Genomic DNA, 21,566 nt, shown 5'->3' on the forward strand with positions numbered 1-21,566 from the left:
AGTCTGCTCATATGAACATAAATGAGTACTGAGGAGAGGAGGGGGAGGGGAGGAAGCAAGCTCTGTCCATCGACTCCAAGTGTACAGGCTAGGCTAGCCAGGGGTGAGTGGGTGGGGGTGGGGACAGTACCCGGCAGGATAGATGTGAATGTTAAAGCGCCACTTCCAGGATGGGGAGGTGTGCTGGTCTCAGATAAATCTGCCCAGCAGATAAACGAAGAGGGTTGGTGTGCTGGCCAGCCTGGATGTGGTTTTTAGACATTTTCCTATATTTGACTAGGTGAATACCAATCTGGTACCCAAGTCCAGCCTCAGTTACACAATTTGCGCACATTTAGAAAATTTCTGCACACTTTCACATGAAGCTAGGTGGGATACACACATTCTGTCCAGGGTGTAACAGAAAGGGTGGCGAGAGGACGTGCATGCAGCCACTCCATAAATTAACTATGCCAATCCTGCAGAGATGTGGGACACAAGAAAAAATGAGAAGAGGGGTGAGTGGCAGTGTGGGGAACTAGTGACACTTATGTCACACAGTGCTGGCACTACACTTGCGTTAAAAGACCAATTTATGCTCCGAGCAGGGTGTAACAAAAGCTTACAAGTTTTGAGAAATTGGAATTAGTATTTTTATGTTGAATGTTGGTGCTTATTGCTACTAATGCCGTATCAGTTTTCATGAACAATTCAAAATTAAAAGAAGCCAGCAGTATAACTCACATTGTGGGAATAACAATAATGATTAAAATTTTGAACACTTATTAACCTATGTAATGCTGAATTGTAAGCACACATAAATCACTCAGTATCAATCTCATTTTATTCCTCTTCAGTATATAATGCATCATCACCATCACTATCACCATCACCGCTAATATCTGACTCAGCATAATCAATGACAATTTCGTTTACAGTGAGATCGACGACACTGTCACACCTCCAGTAATTTTCTTCCAGCTGTTGGACCTTCCTGGAGTATCCCTCCCAGTCACCAGCAGTTACTAACAGAAGGGATTCGCTAGCAATCTTAAACAGATTGTCACTGGACATGTCCCACAAAATGCCGCACTCCCTAAACGACTTTTCCACTTTTGCCCATGCCAGTTCCACTGCACTTAAATCACGGTTATTGAGTGGCAAACAAACAACAATGTGGCCTCTATCTGTAGCCATTTTGTTGATCATATAGGACATTTCAGCAAGTCTATGTTCTTAAATTACAGAGAACAGAGCCTGCTTCCTCATTCTCTCATTGCAGCCAACACACTTCTTTTGCAGCCACTGCAACATCCTCACTTTGGTACCATACCATGTTTGGCCACCTGTCTGTTATGGTGTATCCATCACAATTAATTGATTGAATATATATAGTGAAGATAGTCATTTCAGAAAACTACAACCCTTTTATTCTGCTCACTGTAAAGCTCCTTGATTTCAACAGGACTCATACCTACTACCTTTAGTATACCAGCCAAATACCTTAACCATTAGCTATGGAGGAAGTTTGAAAGGTAATATTGTTATTCCAGGTTTAGTCATTTAGTGGGTCACAGGGAAATCATTTTTCTTGATTACTTGCAAATTATGGCCCATCCAGGTAAATGATTTCAGGGTGTGACATAATGCCTGGGACCCTAATACTTGACCACATGTGTGGTTTCAAAAAGTTGATCCCACCCTGGGGAACTCTTCTTTTAAGGGAAACTGTACTGGGAGTGCCTAAATCAATAATGGTGTTTTTACACACACTAACAAAATAACGATTTGAAAGTAACTGAAAGGGGAAGGTAGTGTCCTATAACAGTTGGACTTAAAAATTTGAATTCCAATTTACCTCTTTCTGCCAAGAGTTTCTGGTGGTTTACCAGGATTTTTTTTGCAAAAATTCCAAATTCTTCTCATAAAACTGAAGCTTGCTCCTGTGTACATCACTCTTCATCTCATCAAGACCTGTATTAATTTGTGATATAATGGAATATGGCATGACAGTCACCTCACACTGACTACATACACATGGTTCTACAAGGGTGAGTCAAATGAAAACCTTAAATTTGTAATAACAAATCGAAATTTCGTACCGTTATCCTTTAAGTTGGTAAGCATGCTAAAAACAGCATGCAGAATGGCCTGTAGGTGGCAGCATAGTGCAGATGCACACATACCGTCACAGTATCAGTATAAAGATGGCCGCCCCATTTGCGACTTGCACCAGGGAAGAACAGAGTTCTATTATTCAGTTTTTGCATAGTGAAGGTGTGAAACCTACTGAAATTCATCGATGAATGAAGGTTCAGTACGGTGATGCATGTTTGTCACAGCAGCAAGTCTACGAATGGAGTAGGAAGTTCACAAATGGTGTGACTTCAGTGGAAGATGCTCCTTGTTCAGGTCAGGCACAACGAGTTGTGACTCAACAGAACATTGTAGCAGTTGAAGCCATAGTGAAGGAAAACTGCCGAGTGACACTGAATGACATTGCAGCATGTTTACAGATTAGTCATGGGTCAGCACACCACATTGTGCATGATGTGCTCTACTTTCACAAAGTGTCTGCAAGATGGGTGCCACGGCAACTGACACCTGAAATGAGAGAACGACATGTTGATGCTTGTGAAGAACTTCTTCGGCGCTTTGAACGAGAAGGTGATGGCTGCCTTGCAAGAATCGTTACTGGGGACGAAACCTGGGTTCACTTCCACCAACTGGAAATCAAGAGAGCGAGCAAGGAATGGCGCCATTCCTCATGACCAAAACCAAAGAAGTTTCGAACAGAACCATCAGCAGGGAAGGTTATGCTGACTCTCTTTAGGGACGAAAAAGGCGTCATTTTGGAGCATTACATGCCTAGAGGGACCACTGTCACCAGTGCATCATACACAGATCTCCTAAAAAATCATCTCCTGCCTACAATCAAATCAAAGTGACATGGTTTGTTGTCAGTAGGTGTCCTTCTGCAACATGTCAATGCAAGGCCCCACACTGCCCGTACAACAGCTACAACAATCACAGACCCGCATTTTGAGTGTCTTCCTCATCCACCATACTCACCAGACCTTGCCCCAAGGGATTTCCATATGTTTGGACCACTCAAAGACGAAATGGGAGGAAAGATGTTCCATTCTGATGGAGAGGTACGCCACGCGGTGCATGAGTGGTTGCACGGACTACCAAAAGAATGTTTTTCTAAAGGAATTTATGCACTCTGTAAGTGCTGGAGGTCTTGCATTGAGCGGTGGGGGAGATTATGTTGAAAAGTGATACAGCTTTGTACCACTTCTGCACAATAAATAATATTTAAAACAATATTTAAGGTTTTCATTTGACTCGCCCTCCTCTGTCAGATCATTGAGGTTGGCAGCTTCTGGACATACAACATGGAGTGGATGATATCGACAGAGTTTTTCCATTCCAGAACTAGGGTGCCCTCTTTTACCGAGGTGGGTACCGAGGAATTGGTGGGTGCTTAGATAGAAAGCAGAAATGATAAGAAGCATATGTAATCTAAATAGTACTGACTTTACTTCAAACACAGCACGTCTGAGAGAGTCCGTTATTACAGACTAGTCACCATAACTGAATACAATACAGAGAAACTACTATAAACACTGCTGAGGTTTAGGCTGACTCCACAAGTAGACCAGGCTGGCCTCATCGCGGCATCTTCTTATGCCAGCTCGATGGTGGCACTACATACGCACTGGCCAAAAAAGTGTGTACTCCATACAGTTGCAGACTGGCATGGCTGTCACACGCTTTACAACCAACCTCAGGATGCATTCTGCCTGGTATGGTGTCGATACTTTGTGACGTAACACAAACTATATGGAGGTGAAACCATACTGATACAAGCAGTACCAGTTTTTTTAAGGGTATTTTCTACTGATACACCATGATATATGAAGGACACCTGCTTTGAACTTATGTCTCAAATTAACACAAACAAAACAAGTTACAGTAGAACGTTTTTTTTTTAAAAAAAAGCTAAGTTTTTATATACATAATACAGTAATAGTAATTTAATGACTACAAAACAATGTTGTTTAGATTTTGTACAGTATTGTACTTACACACAGTGTCAGTTTTTGAACACATCAGTCGGAATCAGTTGTTTTGCTGTCTTCAGTCATTTTCACGCAGTATTGCATCCACTTGACAGTGAGCAGCTGTATATGGTCACACTCTTGCTGCCACTCTGTCCATGTTAGTGGAGCGTCAAGACACCGAAATGCCTCACCAGCTTACTGTCTTGCATCTGGTTCAGTGACATGTCACCCTCCTGGCCATCAGTTTCTTCAATCACACTTTGAATGATATCACCACCATAGAGAATTTGGAATCGAGGGTCCGAAGAATCACAAGCCAGCTACTCACTTATATCCTCTGCAATGCTATCAAAACATCCAGGAGTTTTCAAAAGGATTTTTATTATGTCCTCAAGTGATATTTTGTCCTTGCCTGCTTCTCTTTTCTCCTCTTCCTTTTCACACTGCTTCTTTTCATCTTCATTTTTCTGTATCTCACCTTTGGTTGACATGTCTTTCAATCAATTCCAAGCTCTCCTTAACATGGTTGTTTTCAGCAAATTCCATGCTTAGCCACCATGTAGTACAAGCAGTCTTTTAAATTAATTTTTTTGCAGTGAGCCGCAATGCCTTCTTCACTACCACTTTCTATCAAAAGCTTCCTCAACCGTTGTCTTCTGTAATGTCGCATCTACATCTACATCTACATCCATACTCCGCAAGCCACCTGACGGTGTGTGGCGGAGGGTACCTTGAGTACCTCTATCGGTTCTCCCTTCTATTCCAGTCTCGTATTGTTCGTGGAAAGAAGGATTGTCGGTATGCTTCTGTGTGGGCTCTAATCTCTCTGATTTTATCCTCATGGTCTCTTCGCGGGATATACGTAGGAGGGAGCAATATACTGCTTCACTCTTCGTTGAAGGTATGTTCTCGAAACTTCAACAAAAGCCCGTACCGAGCTACTGAGCGTCTCTCCTGCAGAGTCTTCCACTGGAGTTTATCTATCATCTCCGTAACGCTTTCGCAATTACTAAATGATACTGTAACGAAGCGCGCTGCTCTCCGTTGAATCTTCTCTCTCTCTTCTATCAACCCTATCTGGTATGGATCCCACACTGCTGAGCAGTATTCAAACAGTGGGCGAACAAGTGTACTGTAACCTACTTCTTTTGTTTTCGGATTGCATTTCCTTAGGATTCTTCTAATGAATATCAGTCTGGCATCTGCTTTACCAACGATCAACTTTATATGATCATTCCATTTTAAATCACTCTTAATGCGTACTCCCAAATAACTTATGGAATTAATTGCTTCCATTTGCTGACCTGCTATTTTGTAGCTAAATGATAAGGGATCTATCTTTCTATGTATTCGCAGCACATTACACTTGTCTACATTGAGATTCAATTGCCATTCCCTGCACCACGCGTCAATTCGCTGCAGAACCTCCTGCATTTCAGTACAATTTTCCATTGTTAGAACCTCTCGATATACCACAGCATCATCTGCAAAAAGCCTCAGTGAACTTCCGATGTCATGGACAAGGTCATTTATGTATATTGTGAATAGCAACGGTCCTATGACACTCCCCTGCGGCACACCTGAAATCACTCTTACTTCGGAAGACTTCTCTCCATTGAGAATGACATGCTGCGTTCTGTTATCTAGGAACTCTTCAATCCAATCACACAATTGGTCTGATAGTCCATATGCTCTTACTTTGTTCATTAAACGACTGTGGGGAACTGTATCGAACGCCTTGTGGAAGTCAAGAAACACAGCACCTACCTGTGAACCCGTGTCTATGGCCCTCTGAGTCTCGTGGACGAACAGCGCGAGCTGGGTTTCACATGACCGTCTTTTTTGAAACCTATGCTGATTCCTACAGAGTAGATTTCTAGTCTCCAGAAAAGTCATTATACCCGAACATAATACGTGTTCCAAAAGTCTACAACTGATTGACGTTAGAGATATAGGACTATAGTTTTGCACATCTGTTCGACGTCCTTTCTTGAAAACGGGGATGACCTGTGCCCTTTTCCAATCCTTTGGAATGCTACGCTCTTCTAGAGACCTACGGTACACTGCTGCAAGAAGGGGGGCAAGTTCCTTCGCGTACTCTGTGTAAAATCGAACTGGTATCCCATCAGGTCCAGCGGCCTTTCCTCTTTTGAGCGATTTTAATTGTTTCTCTATCCCTCTGTCGTCTATTTCGATATCTACCATTTTGTCATCCATGCGACAATCTAGAGAAGGAACTACAGTGCAGTCATCCTCTGTCAAACAGCTTTGGAAAAAGACATTTAGTATTTTGGCCTTTAGTCTGTCATCCTCTGTTTCAGTACCATTTTGGTCACAGAGTGTCTGGACATTTTGTTTTGATCCACCTACCGCTTTGACATAAGACCAAAATTTCTTAGGATTTTCTGCCAAGTCAGTACATAGAACTTTAATTTCGAATTCATTGAACGCCTCTCGTATAGCCCTCCTCACACTACATACTCATCTAACGCATATTGTACGATGGTTTTGAACTTTGTCCACTGATCCTCAACACTATCTGTACTTGAGACAAAACTTTTGTGTTGAGCCATCAGGTACTCTGTAACCTGCTTTTTGTCACTTTTGCTAAACAGAAAAATCTTCCTACCTTTTTTAATATCTCTATTTACGGCTGAAATCATCGATGCAGTAACCGCTTTATGATCGCTGATTCCCTGTTCTGCGTTAACTGTTTGAAATAGTTCGGGTCTGCTTGTCACCAGAAGGTTTAATATGTTATCGCCATGAGTCGGTTCTCTGTTTAACTGCTCAAGGTAGTTTTCAGATAAAGCACTGGATTCACTGGATTCTTTGTCACTGCCACCCGTTATGAATGTTTGAGTCTCCCAGTCTATATCCAGCAAATTAAAATCTCCACCCAAAACTATAACATGGCGGGGAAATCTACTCGAAATATTTTCCAAATTATCCTTCAGGTGCTCAGTCACAACAGCTGCTGAGCCAGGGGGCCTATAGAGACATCCAATTACCATGTCTGAGCCTGCTTTAACCGTGACCTTCACCCAAATTATTTCACATTTCGGATCTCCGTCAATTTCCTTCAATACTATTGCACTTCTTATTGCTATAAACACACCTCCCCCTTCACTACCCAGCCTGTCTCTGCGGTATACATTCCAATCTGAGTTTAGGATTTCATTACTGTTTACATCTGGTTCCAGCCAACTTTCTATCCCTAGTACTATATGGGCATTGTGACCGTTTATTAATGAGAGCAGTTCTGGGACCTTTCTATAGACTCTCCTGCAGTTTACTATTAGCAAATTAATATTGTTATTTCCTGTTGCATTTTGCCTACTCCTACCTTGCTGCGTCTCAGGAGGCGTCTTGTCGGGCCTAGGGAGAGAAATCTCTAACCTACAAAACCCACATGTGCACTCCACACGTACTCCGCTACCCTTGTAGCCGCTTCCGGCGTGTAGTGCACGCCTGACCTATTCAGGGGGACCCTACATTTCTCCACCCGATAGCGGAGGTCGAGAAATTTGCACCCCAGATCTCCGCAGAATCGTCTGAGCCTCTGGTTTAAGCATTCTACTCGGCTCCATACCAGAGGACCGTGATCGGTTCTGGGAACGATACTACAAATAGTTAGCTCAGATTCCACCCCGCGAGAGAGACTTTCTGCCTTCACCAATTCCGCCATCAGCCTGTAGGAACTGAGGATGACCTTTGAACCTAGACGGCAGAAGTCATTGGTGCCGACATGAGCAACAATTTGCAGTCGGGTGCACCCAGTGCTCTCTATCGCCGCCGGCAGGGCCTCCTCCACATCTCGGATGAGACCCCCCGGCAAGCAGACAGAGTGAACACTGGCCTTCTTCCCCGACCTTTCCGCTATTTCCCTAAGGGGCTCCCCCCGTGTGCCTGCTCGGACCTTGCTGAAGGAGCGGCCACATGTCCACTGACAGTCAGAGTGGGCAATGCCACACGGCCAGCCTCCACATTGACCCTCCGCTTCATAGTTTCCATAACCGATGGGTCCATTAGCTGCAGCAAATGCATTACATTTGGCAGCAGGAAGAGTGTTTTGAAACTTTCATCATCTCCATCAAGATGGATTTCTGTGGAGTCAGTGGGTGCATTGCCCAGAATTAACATTAACTTACCACTCCTTTCCCTATAGCCTGTTGGTATATCTTTACTTCAGGTATAAAAACTGAATCATACTATTCGCAAAGCAAAGTAGCAGTCATCCAGTTATTTGGTTGATCCTTGGAAACAATGTGGAGCTTTTTAACATTTTTGAAAGCCCCTTTTTCCTCATTTTCCTACAACAGAAGGGTATTTGGTTGTTTCCCATAGAGTTAAGCACAGTTCTACACAGTATCATGATCTTTGCCAACCTTATGGCCAGGTGCACTGGTTTCCTTTTTAGAAACTAAGGTTGTTTCCAGACAAAGCTTTCCAAATAAAGCCTGTCTCATCTGTGTTGGATAAAAACTCAGTGTCATAAGAACACGCTTCAATTTTCAGTGAAATTTTCTACTGATTTTGTGTCCACTGATACTTTTTTGCCACATAAATCCAACTCACAAATTCTCTGCCTTGCCTTGAAATTCTGTAGCCAGCTATTACTCACTTTAAATGAAGTCAAACTGCCAATTTTCTTGGCTAAAGTTTTTGCTTTTTCGCAAACAATCAGCTCTGAAAGCTCCAATGCTCACTGATCCAAAAACCACTTGAATACCGCTGCTTCAAGCTCTTTGTTTTCTGCTATTTTCAACACTTTTCGCAACGAATTCCTATCTTCATTCTCAAGGACATACACACAAAATTTAAAACTGAAGACTTTTTTATGTCTGAAATTTTTGATGTTCCCATGCTAAACATCTCAGCTAACTGTGATTCTTGAGTTTCTCCCGGCGTATTTGATAATCAAAATATCCACGGGTGTACTGCCGGTCTAAGTGTCCAACGGGCACAATATTTCGGCGATCATACATGTCGCCATCATCAGGTGAACTGACGGACTGAGCTCCTGTGAATGTGCCATACACTAGGCTGCTCAGGGGGAACTGGGTTCGGTCACAACCAGAGTGCAATTCACCCGCCGGAGCCTTGAGTTTATCTCACAGGAATTACTCAAACTACATTTGCAACTGGCTAGTAATTTCACTTCTTTTTCCTGGGATTGGATTGATGGTGTCACCTGGATTGCAGCTGATTCCGCCCATAGGAAGGCAACGGGACGTCAAACAGTTAAGTTCTCACGTCTCCTTGACAAACCATCTCTGCAGGTTCCGGGCAAGACTGTCATCAATTTGAGTGGCATGGTGTTAAGTGATGATGCGGTCTCGGTTTTGCAGAAAGGTCTCAACTTCGCTCCCACCCCCAAGTTCACTCCAGTCGCAGAAATTGTTAGTGCTGTTGAACAGGTTGCAGCTCGACTTCCGCCTGAATCAGCTGAGGAAATACATCGTGAAACTTGTCGTGCGTTGATGAAATCCAAGCCGATGAAGTCAAATATCACTAGTAAAGAGAGGGCGGCCATTCGTGATCTGAGGGAGCGCTCTGAAATTGTTGTCTTACCGGCTGACAAAGGCAATGCTACAGTTGTCTCCCATAAGGACTACACTGATAAGATGCACAGCCTGCTATATGACGATTCCTACCGGAAGATCAGCGTTGACCCTACAAAGAAGGTGGACAACAAGACGAGGTCGCTTCTCAAGGACGCAGATTTACCGGAGGGTGACGCTAAGAAATTGTTACCCCAAGGTCCGGTACCGCCTAGACTATATGGACTCCCGAAGGTTCACAGAGAGGGGGTACCATTATGCCCCATTGTCAGCAACATCAGGGCACCTACATATTTGTTGGCCACATACCTGACGGGAATATTAAGTCCTTATGTGGGTAAATGCCCTCATCACATCCGTAATTCCGTGGATTTTGTTAAACGCCTTGATAGCTTCACATTGGGTGAGTCAGATGTCATGGTGAGTTTTGACGTCGTTTCCTTGTTCACGAGGGTACCCCTGCGAGAGTCACTAGAATTGATTAGTCAGAAGTTTGACGAGAAGACCGCTGAACTTTTTAGGCATGTCTTGACTTCCATGTATTTTCTTTTTAATGGAGAATACTATGAACAAACAGAGGGAGTCGCCATGGGTAGCCCACTCTCACCGGTGGTAGCGAATTTGTACATGGAGAACTTCGAGGAGGAAGCCCTGTCGTCATCCGAATGGAAACCTACTTGCTTTTTCCGTTACGTGGACGACACGTTCGTCATCTGGCCACATGGTATGGATAATCTCCTTGACTTCCTTACACATCTAAACTCCATACACCCCAACATCAAATTCACTATGGAGACTGAAACGGAGGGTAAACTACCTTTCCTTGACGTCTTGGTCAAGAGAAGGCCTGATGGCACCCTAGGCCATGGGGTGTATCGGAAGACAACGCACACTGATCTGTATTTTCACGCAGACAGCTGCCACCACCCTTAAAACTCTAGTACATAGGGCACGCACTATCTCTGACGCAGAGAGTCTACCCCAGGAATTGGAACATCTGAGAACTGTATTTCGAAAAAATGGGAACTCAGAGTGGCAGATTCAACGTGCTCTCCGCCCACCCACTACAGCACAACCTGTGGAGATGGATGAAATCACGAGGGAGGAGGTAGGCACTGCGTTTATCCCATATACAGGCGCACTCTCGGGGAAAATCGCCCGCATTTTGAAGGAACACCGGGTCGGAACTGTGTTTTGTCCTCCGAATAAAACTCGTGCACTGGTGGGGAGCGCCAAAGATGACCTCAGTTTGAAGAAGGCCGGCGTGTACCAGATTCCGTGTCAATGTGGCAAGTCGTATATTGGTTAGACGATGCGTACCGTCGAGGATCGATGCCGTGAACACCAGAGGCACACTCGACTGATGTATCCTAGCAAGTCGGCGATCGCTGAACATTGTTTGTCAGAAAATCACGCTATGGAGTATGAACGCACGAGGACTCTGGTACAGACGTCGAGATACTGGGACAGCGTTGTTAGAGAGGCCATCGAAATTCACACCAATGACGACCTCATAATCCGTGACTGTGGCTATAATCTTAGCAAGGCTTGGGAACCAGCGATTGGTTTAATCAAGAGTAAATCGAGCAAATGTATAGTTGTGATGACCACGGCGGACAGAGCCATCACACCGACGTCATCTCAGACGCCGTCGCAATCTGTTCCACCGCGCGACCGTGGCGCAGGGCGCGGACGGCGGAGTGAGAGCGCCGCGGGCGGAGGGTATTTAAATCGGCTGCCGCCGCGACCGAACCCAGTTCCCCCTGAGCAGCCATAGTGTACGGATCTCTGTGCCGGCACGTTCACAGGAGCTCAGTCCGTCAGTTCACCTGATGATGGCGACATGTATGATCGCCGAAATATTGTGCCCGTTGGACACTGTAGACCGGCAGTACACCCGTGAATATTTTGATTATCTCAGCTAACTGCTTACTACTAATAACTTTGTCTAATTGTTCAAGGACTTTTATTTTGTCTGCCAACAATATGTTCCATTTTAGAAGACATATGCCACACAAAAGACATAGAAGATGGAACATATAGTAGCAAATCAGTGTATACATTGAGGTCATGACACAACTGATGTGGGCCACATTTAATGACGGGCACCACAAATACAACAATGTGCATACTGTAATCATTGTTCATTAGAAGATTCTGTGTTAATACATTCACTGCAGATTGATTTTAGAATGATAAAGGAACATATAGAGAACTGTATAACAACTATCAAACAAATTGAACACTTTTAGTCATTAGAGTACAAATTTCTTTTTCCTCAAAGTGATCCAAGATGACTGGTGAGCTGGATAGGTGGAGTTCAGATAATTGGAGTTCTACAATATTTAGAAAAAGCAAAATAAATAGTGTGTAATTCTCATTGAATAAAATTGTGTATCACTCTTCCTCTGAATCAGAGAATGATTTGTCTTGTAATTACAAATAGAATTTTTAGTCGAAAGATGACTACTTGATCCAGAATGAAACAAAGACCAACAGTATATAGTTTACATTAGATGTACCTCTCAACGAAATCAATGTAAGTACTTATTTTTCCCATAATATGAAGGACACAATTGTTATCTTTGCTACAATATTGCTGTTTATTTCCTACGAATTTCATGAAGTGCCCTCAGGTTGACAATATCTCCTTGGTAGCCATTAAAGTGCATCAAAAGTATTGTATTCAGTAACCGCAAAATACCACGACTCCCAGCTTGGTGCAGATGTGAATTTTGTCTCTTTTGTATCAATTAGTCTGCTTATTTTACTTGAGCAACTTCTTGTTTGGTCTCACCAGGTTAGCTGGACACCATTCAAGAAATATCTACAGTGATCATTAGAAACTGGACCCAGCACCTCCACAACGGTGGCCAGCCATGCTCTGGAGGGGGGAAGAGATTTTCCGTTCATGTTAGTCGAATTATCAGGGTCAAATAAAATGGTGAAATTTTTCCTTGTGCATTGTATGATGTTGCACACTACTACAAAATGCAAACTGAAGGCTAAATCAATGTTTTTCACTTGGACTATTGCCCCAAAGTTTGTTGTCACTCTCAGAGAAGTTTCTGTCACTGATGAAGAAAAACATGGCCACTCTTGAAAACAACCTATGTATATTGTGACAAAATGCCACAAGCAATTTGTCTGCTACATATTGTGAGTGGCCATCAGCCTCAAGAGTTGCATAATTGTGGAAATTTCATGAACGAGAAGGTATTAAAACTAGTAGAAATTTAAGGAAAACCCTAAAACTAATAATCTTCATCATTAATGATGACAGAACTAATATGAGTGCCCGAAACTGCTGAAAAATCAAGTTCACAGATTACCTTCCATTAGGAAAGTGGGTGCACTCAGCGACTGATGTGATTTATAATTTATAGAGCGCAGCACTCAGTCATCACTTTTTTGCAGGTTTTATTTGGCAAATCCAGACAACAGGGAACTGACATGCATCGAGACTAGAAAATGGTGAATTGATAATGGCTAGGCACTAGCTGAAATCTGGGTTTAGAGAGAGAGAGAGAGAGAGAGAGAGAGAGAGAGAATAACTGATTGCTGTGATGTGCTGTGCTGTGTAATTTATAAATCATATGTTGTCAAACATAGTTTGTACCAGATAAAATAATAATATTCCTATCACCTTTAGGTGAAGAACATCACAACCCACAAAATGCAATCTTATCATTTAATTCTGAAGGAAAGTAAATGAAGAAGATATGTGACTTAAAGGTGACCTAGTCTAATACCTTCTATAATTTTCTCCATGTACAGTTTCACAAAAGAACATAACATTATATTAAAATCTGGCTATATATTGTCATCTACATACCCTGCTTCAGTCTAATGTTAACAGCTGTTAAGATTATACTTACTGTAGAACACCATCAAGCAATAAAATAAGCACAACACTCATTTTAACAGATTTTCTTGGTTGCTGTTATTTACAGCCCTAAGCTTTCTCCATCCATTACAAAACTGTTCCTTAATAAAAGTTGTGGCATAGCAATATGAAATAATGATTAGGATGCATAAGACTCTTCTTGCTGCTTTTTTAGTAGCCTGGTGGCCTACAGATCATGTTTCAACACTAAGAAGTTGCCACTTCTTGTCCCTGTGTTTGCTAGCTGGTTGCAGGCCTAGTCAGGCACGTACACTTTGTAGATTGTATAAATTACACACCAACCTGCAAATTAATAAAGTACTTTGCTGTATACCAATAAGAAAAATGATAGTTACCTGCTGTAGGAGTTTCAGTTCCAAACTTTAAATATTTTCAGAAATATTCAAAATTATCTAACAATTAAAATTTTTTAGCTTTCCATTAAAAACATCCTAGCATGCTACTGCATTTGTAAATATATCAGATAATGACCTAAATTCAATGCTCCATCATGAAGCAGTTAAACAATATCGTGTAGGTAACAGTGTAAGTTATGTAAGGTTATCAGTTTTCAAATAGTAGTTATTAGTGCCCGTGTTTGACATTTTAACTTTCACCTGTCATACTGTTACAGTATGTGTAGGGCTGAATGCAGCATGTATGTAACACATAAATCTTGAGCATTCTTAACGATTAATGAGTATGTGAATAATACAGTGCAACTGAGCAGTCACATGCATGGTACAATGTTGGTTGGTTTAAAAGAGGGGGGAGGGATCAAACTGCTAGATCATCAGTCCCTCGTTCCGATTAAAATAATTCCACAACGGAGGGAGTAAAATAACCGAAACATGAAATAAAGGAGAAAACCACAAGAATGACGGAATGGCAATAAACATTAAAATGGACAAAATTGGACAAGAAAACCACAGAGAGACACAAGGAACATGTAGAAGAGATCAAAACAAGAGAGCAGATTACCATGACTGGCAGACCATGAGAGTAAAAGTATAAGCCAGCCACTCTGCAACAGATTAAAACCTCCACCCCACTAGGGTGGAAGGCACATAGGGACAAAAGACATGCACTAAAACTTAGATCAAATGATAAAACTCACCCTCATGGATAAAATGTAAAACTAAAGCTGCTGTTGAGGTATTGTTGTCCAACACTGAAGGCAGGGTGCTGGGAAAGTTAAAAGTCTTCCGCAGAGCGGCAGAAAGCAAGAAGTCCAGCAAGAGGTGGACGACCGTCATTTGTGAGCCACAGTGACACCGAGGTGTGTCCTCGCGATGGAAGAAATAACCATGCATTAGCCATGTATGGCAAATGTGGAGCCGGCAGGGGACAACTGATTCCCTGCAAGAGGACCAGATGGAAGACTTCCACATATTCGTAGTCTCCTTAATGACATGCAGTTTGTTGTGTATACTGTTATGCCATTCCGTCTCACAAAGCTGAGAAACCCTGTGGCGTAAGACAGAACGCAGGTGTTTCGGAGATGCTCATCTCCAGAAGCAGTTTCCTCATTGCCTGTTTGACTAGCCTGTCAACTAGTACGTTGCCTGGGATTCCAACGTGTCCTGGGGTACACACAAACACCACTGAATGACGGGACTATTCCAGGGCATAGATGGACCCCCGAATGGATGCTACCAAAGGATGGCAAAGGTGGCACTGGTCGATTGCTTGTAGGCTGCTCAAGGAGTAGGTACACAGGAGAAATGACTCGCTAGGGCATGAGCGGATGTCCTCAAGAGCATGAGATATGGCCGCCAGCTCTGCAGTGAAAACACTGCAGCCATCTGAAAAGGATTTCTGTTCAGTATGTCCTAAATGAATGTATGCAAAGCCTACATGACCATCAGCCATTGAGCCATCGGTGTAAACCACTTCATGGCCTCGGTATATGTCGAGAATAAAGAGGAAGTGATAGCGGAGAGCCGCAGGGTTAATGGAGTCCTTAGGGCCATGAGAAAGGTCCAGAAGAATCTGCGGCCTAGGTGTACACCCTGGAGGTGTACGTGAATGGACCTCGAGGAGAGGTGGTAATGGGAAGGACTCCAGTTCAGACAGAGCAGACTGCGAGAGATGAACCACCGTGGTTGGGAAAAGGAGACGGTAATTTGGATGTGCAGGTGAACTACAAACATCTGCAGTGTAACTGGCAAGCAGTTGTGCATGCCAAACCTTCAATGGAGGGACTCCGGCCTCCACCAGGATGCTGGTCACCGGACTCCTTCTAAAAGCTCCTGTCTCTAGGTGAAAACCACACTGGTGCACTGGGTCAAGTAAATGCAACACTGAGGGTGCCGCCAAACCGTAAACCAGACTCCCATAGTCAAGGTGGGATTGAACAAGGGCTCTACAGCTGCAGCAGCATAGAGCGATCTGCACCCCTGTTGGTGTTGCACAGGCAGCGGAGGGCATTGAGGTGCTGCCAGCACTTCCGCTCAAGCTGACGAAGGTGAGGTAGCCAAATCAATCGGGTGTCAAAAACCAGTTCTATGAATCAATAAGTCTCCACTACATTCAGTGGATCGTCATTAAGGTAAAGTTCTGGTTCCAGATGAATGGTGTGGCGTCGACAGAAATGCACGACACACGACTTCGCGGCTGAAAACTGCAAGCCGTGGGCTAGAGCCCATGACTGTGCCTTGTGAATGGCTCCCTGTAGGCACTGCTCAGCAACACCAGTACTGGAGGAGCAGTATGAAATACAGAAGTCATCCGCATACAGAGAAGGTGAGACCAACGGCCCTATAGCTGCTGCTGCTGCTAGACCGTTAATAACCAGTAAAAAGAGACACACACTCAATATGGAGCCCTGCGGAATGCCATTCTCCTGAATATGAGGGGAACTATGGGAGGCACCAACTTGGACATGAAAAGTACAGAGCAGTAGGAAGTTCTGGATAAAAATCGGGAGTGGGCCCCGCAGACCCCACTCATACCATACAATGTGGCAAGGATATGATGTCGCCAGGTCATGTCGTATGCTTTATGTAAGTCAAAACAGGCGTCTGGAAAAGGCTGGGTTACAAGATTATCAGTGGTAGAGCAACCCTGGTGGAAGCCGCCCTGACATGGAGCCAGTAGGCCACGTGACTCGAGGACCCAACCCAACCACTGACACACCATATGTTCCAGCAGCTTGCAAAGAAAGTTGGTGAGGCTGATGGGCCGGTAGCTACCCCACATCAAGTGGGTTTTGACCAGGTTCGAGCACTGGAATGCTGGTGCTCTCCCACCATTGCGATAGAAAGACACCGTCACACCAGATCCAGTTGGAGATTATGAGGAGATAACACTTGTAGTCAGATGAGAGATGTTTAATCATCTGATTGAGGATCCGATACGGCCCAGGAGCTGTGTCGGGGCAACGTGCAAGGGCGCTGAGGAGCTCCCACTCTGTAAATGGGGCGTTATAGGGTTTACTGTGGCATGTAGTGAACGAGAGGATTTTCCTTTCCATGGTACAATGTGCTTGATGTAAATTAGCTAGTGTGATGATTCCAAATGCAAAATATTTATATCTGTCCTTAAGAACAGTAAAGGTGAAGAATTTATTCCATTCCTTTCTGGCTACCCAGTTCAGCAAATATTTTGAATTATTTCAGATTGAAAAACAATATGGTTGAAAAAATTAATTTATTTCAATAATACGTTTCACCCTTTTAGGGCATATCAGATTGGTTAAAAGTAACTGGATATACAACACATCTGTGAAAGTCATACACAATGAGAGGTGGGCCATACCAGCAAACTTCGCCATAGCAGCACAGCATAGGATATGCTTACAAAATATAGATGTCATATCAACTATGCATGTTACAACAGGTCGATTTAGCACTGACACAGACACGACTACGATCACAGACTGTTTTTCAATCTGAAGTAAAGATGAGATTATTTTCAGTTAATGTGTTTTTTGAGAAAAAAAATGCTAAGCATGGAAAATTAATAAAGTATATTCAGAGTTGGTGATTGGTCAAGGAGGGAAATTACTGAGTAAAGCTATGAAGCTGATTGGCTGCAGCATGTTCCAGCCAATAAGAATAGAGAATGTTTACACATCCTGGAGTGGAGGGGTGGTGTGGGGGAAATGGGAGAAAGAAAGAGCGATCAGTTTTATACACACCTCTCGAAGAGTCTTAATTCAGCTCTCTTGGTGTATGTGGGCCTATGTTTAGGTGTCCAAATAATTTTGTGGAAATTTAACTTGCTGTAGCTGAGAAGCACAGTGTTTCGAGAATTTTGGGAATTTGTGACTTTCTTCCAATGGGCTAAAAAATGTGTGTGATATGGTATGCTGTCATAATTCTGAATTTCAGATTACTGAATATTGGTGAACTGTACAGTACTGAGGAAGCATACCAAAACTGATAACCATTTTGCAAAATTTACAACTGTTTATGGACTTTTATAAAAGTTTTAATTCTTTGGTCAACAGGTTGAGAGTTCTATACTTATACTGGCTACTATTGAGAGAATGTGTGAGCACAAACTGAACAAGTAGAGGTTTTTAGGCCACGAACTGTGCGCTACAGCAGATTTGGTACCAGCTTCTATATGATTAAAATGAGTATATGGAACAGGCATTTAGGCAATAACGGGCTTTATTTAGTAGCCTCAATTAAATATCTTATGAAGAACCCTTCCTGCAGCAGGAAACAGACTGTTTTATGAACCTTGCCAACACAAAGTGCAGCCCTTTTAAACAGTGTTTCCAGGTTGAACCACACTAAGTCACTTCAAGGCAGATCAGTATTCTAAGAAAACTCTAAGAAATAAGTGAGTAAATTTCAATAGACAGCTGCATTGTCTTTATTTATAATTAAATTATGAAATGCTTATGTATGACAGTGACAGCTGAAGGTGAGTTACACAAAGAATTATCAACACTTGTAAAATAAATGATTTTTTAACATTTTATTAGAGTTTTAACTCCATTTTTTATTCATTTCAACAACATATAGACACTTAAAACTCACATCAAGACAGTTTTTGAAAATTCTGAATGGCTTATCTTCATTTACAACAGTCACACAAAAGACACCCAAGTTCAACATTTACAGTTGTTTTAGAAACATTATCCATGTTTTAAAAGGAATAAAAGAGTGCCATTACATAATTGTTTATAGAGTAAGTCAGATAAAAGGCAACACTTCGCCTGAAATTCTACAAGAGTAAACACTTTTGGTTGTACTATTTTTTGACAAATATCGCAATACCGCACACACACACACACACGAGAGAGAGAGAGAGAGAGAGAGAGAGAGAGAGAGAGAGAGAGAGAGAGGTAGTAGCAGTAGTAGTAGTAGTAGTAGTAGTAGTAGCAGCAGTAGTAGAAGGAGAAATAGTTTCAAGTAAATTTTCTTTTGTACACATTTATTCATTTATTATTCTATAACTATTCAGATATAGATATGCATGCACTTTATAAAATCTAAACATGAAAGTAAAAACTGAGAGCTATGAATTATATCAAGACAGATATGGCTACAGTTTTCAAATGTGATAAGTGGTGTTGGTTAACACCGAGAGAGGAAAGATAAAGGGAACTAGACTCCCTTTGTCATGTTTTACAACAAAGCCAAGATTAGTTTTGGAAGTGACCAATAATAGTAACAACAACTGGTAGACAGCATACTGAAGTCGGATGAAAATCACACAGTGACAAGATAACAGAAGGAAAAAACAATTAGATCAAAATTTACACTTGGTGAACATACTAATTCTATCTTTAGTTACATGGAAAACTTCTTTATGTCCCTAACAGCTCCATCAATATCCTGTGTTTAATTACGTATGGCCATTTTATCTGTCTTAGTTCATTTCATAGCTTTCTATGTGGTTTTTAATCACAATTAGAGATCTCTTCCACTCAAATGATAGGGTTGAAAAGGACAGTAAACTTAGAATAGCGAAAAAAATTAACCAGATTGTATCAATGTCCATAACAGTTTTCCCCTTAGTTAATTGTAAAAAAATTATTAAAACAATTATTTGTTTTTCTCTTTTATCACATTAACATTCATGCAAGATAACACTTAATATTTGAAACACAGGCAGATAATATAAATTTTTTATCAATAAAAGAACAACTTTTATATCTAAATAAAAGGACAAGTGCAACACAAAACACAGTTTATGAACAAGTTTGCATTTAAACACCTTTCTCCATGAATTCTCAGTTGTTCTACACCATTTATTTGTACTGTCTAACATGAGATCACTGCCCACTATGAAAATGACAACTATCTCACTATAATAAACATTCGGATGTTATGAATGGGGCCATTACACAAAGAAATAACTACTGTAACATCTGGGATACATTGTGGAGTAGCCTTAACTTTTTTCCCCTTACAGTACAATATTTCATATTGTGCACAGATATGGATTAAGTCTGGTTTTAAACCTAAAAACAACAGTTTTACAAACTGCAAGACACAGGAAAAATTTCTTCCATCCTTATTGTTCTATTTTGCTGTAATCATCATCAAGGTTTAGAAAGAGAAGTGCCGCTAAATGTAATAAGAATCAGTACAAATCTGAACAAGTAGCAATGAAAAAAGTTTTCCTTTTTTCCCCTATCCTCTGTATCCTGGTATAGGAAGCCGGGACATGCAAGAAGACTGCCTATTTTTAATTAGTCTGATACATTAAACTCCACATGGAAGGGGGTAATAACACACAGCTATACAATTTTTTTTCCGGTTTCTTAATACAACAGATAACAGAGAGACAAAGTATTACAGAGATATTTAAACTAATAGAGGAACAATTTAGAACTCAAGATCCACAGAAGAGAAGATATACTGCACTACAGTCTAGCGCTTTCCATTGTTATATGTTACAGGGCGTGGAGGTGCTTTGAATGTTGTTGCTACCTGCTGTTGTATCTGGTACGCAAGTGGGTGTATTTTGAATCCATATAGCCTGCAACATATTAACCTTTACATTACTTACAGAAATAGCATGAAATAAGTTTTTGAAGTCCAGCAACTTCACTGGCTTCAAATGAAACATTTCCAGAGTTAATATAATAATAAAATACTGGAAGGTCAGAAATCATTCAAAGTACTTGTAAACTATATATCTCTTTTAAAAAAGTTACAGAAATAATATTATGAGTCATGATTAACATGAATATTTCTGCTTACAAAAATGATGGCAAACTATTTAAAAAGGCAGAGGTGGATCCACAATGAATTAGCAGAGTGTTATAAGTTGGGAGATACCATCACTGGGGTGCAACAACTATTAATGCTTTGTCGGATTTTGTCGCTGCTGTAAATATCACCTGCCATAAATTCAAAATGCTTCAGAAGTTCTCTTTGCTGATTGTTAGTGTGTGTGTGTGTGTGTGTGTGTGTGTGTAAAAATAAAAATTTTAATGGGTGACATTAAAATTTCTACAGCAGGAACACATGGGGCATGTGGGCAGTTGATCAACGAGCTAAAAAAAAGAGATGAACCAGCCACACACCAATATATAACATCGGGCATAAACACCTAAGCTGAAGTTCAAACAGTACACAGAATTTTATAAACTCATATCACACTCTTCTACACCTACAATTAACCCCCCCCCCCCCCCCCCCCCCACACACACACACACACACACACACACACACACACACACACACGCACGCAACACAGAGGGGGGAGAGGGGGAGGGAGGGAGGGAGGGAGGGAGGGAGGGGGGGGGGAGAGAGAGAGAGAGAGAGAGAGAGAGAGAGAGAGAGAGAGTTGAAATATGTGACAAGTGACATACAGTCATTCCAATGCACCACAAACTGGGGAGTCCTACTGGACTAAGAAGTCATGCATAAAAAGTAAGTGCCCATCCATGACTGGATGAGTTTTTGAGTCACCTGTCAGATTACAGCATGTATGGCACGCTTATCATACTCCTTGCAGGCGTAATTGGCTGCAGTATCCACTTGCCTATTTCCCTGCATTTTTATATGCCTTAGTATTACGTAGAATGAGACAAGAAATACTTCCACTGTTATTGCTTATAATTCCACATATAATTTGACAATGCTTGATGCTTCAAAG

At 41.9% G+C, this 21,566-nt stretch overlaps 1 protein-coding gene across 2 annotated transcripts in view; it reads right to left on the reverse strand.

Annotated features, from left to right (window-relative positions):
* Window positions 1-18,453: 18,453 nt before the first annotated feature.
* The window catches only part of LOC126248529 (casein kinase II subunit beta-like), a 78,174-nt gene continuing 75,061 nt past the window's right edge, over window positions 18,454-21,566 (reverse strand). For both annotated transcript variants that reach the window (XM_049949583.1, XM_049949584.1), the window contains one exon: window positions 18,454-20,441. In XM_049949583.1, coding sequence (XP_049805540.1) covers window positions 20,333-20,441 — 109 coding nt within the window. In that variant the 3' untranslated portion in view covers window positions 18,454-20,332. The remainder of the gene's footprint in view (window positions 20,442-21,566) is intronic.

This window comes from Schistocerca nitens, chromosome 3 (assembly GCF_023898315.1).
Source record: "Schistocerca nitens isolate TAMUIC-IGC-003100 chromosome 3, iqSchNite1.1, whole genome shotgun sequence".
Lineage (NCBI taxonomy): Eukaryota > Metazoa > Arthropoda > Insecta > Orthoptera > Acrididae > Schistocerca > Schistocerca nitens.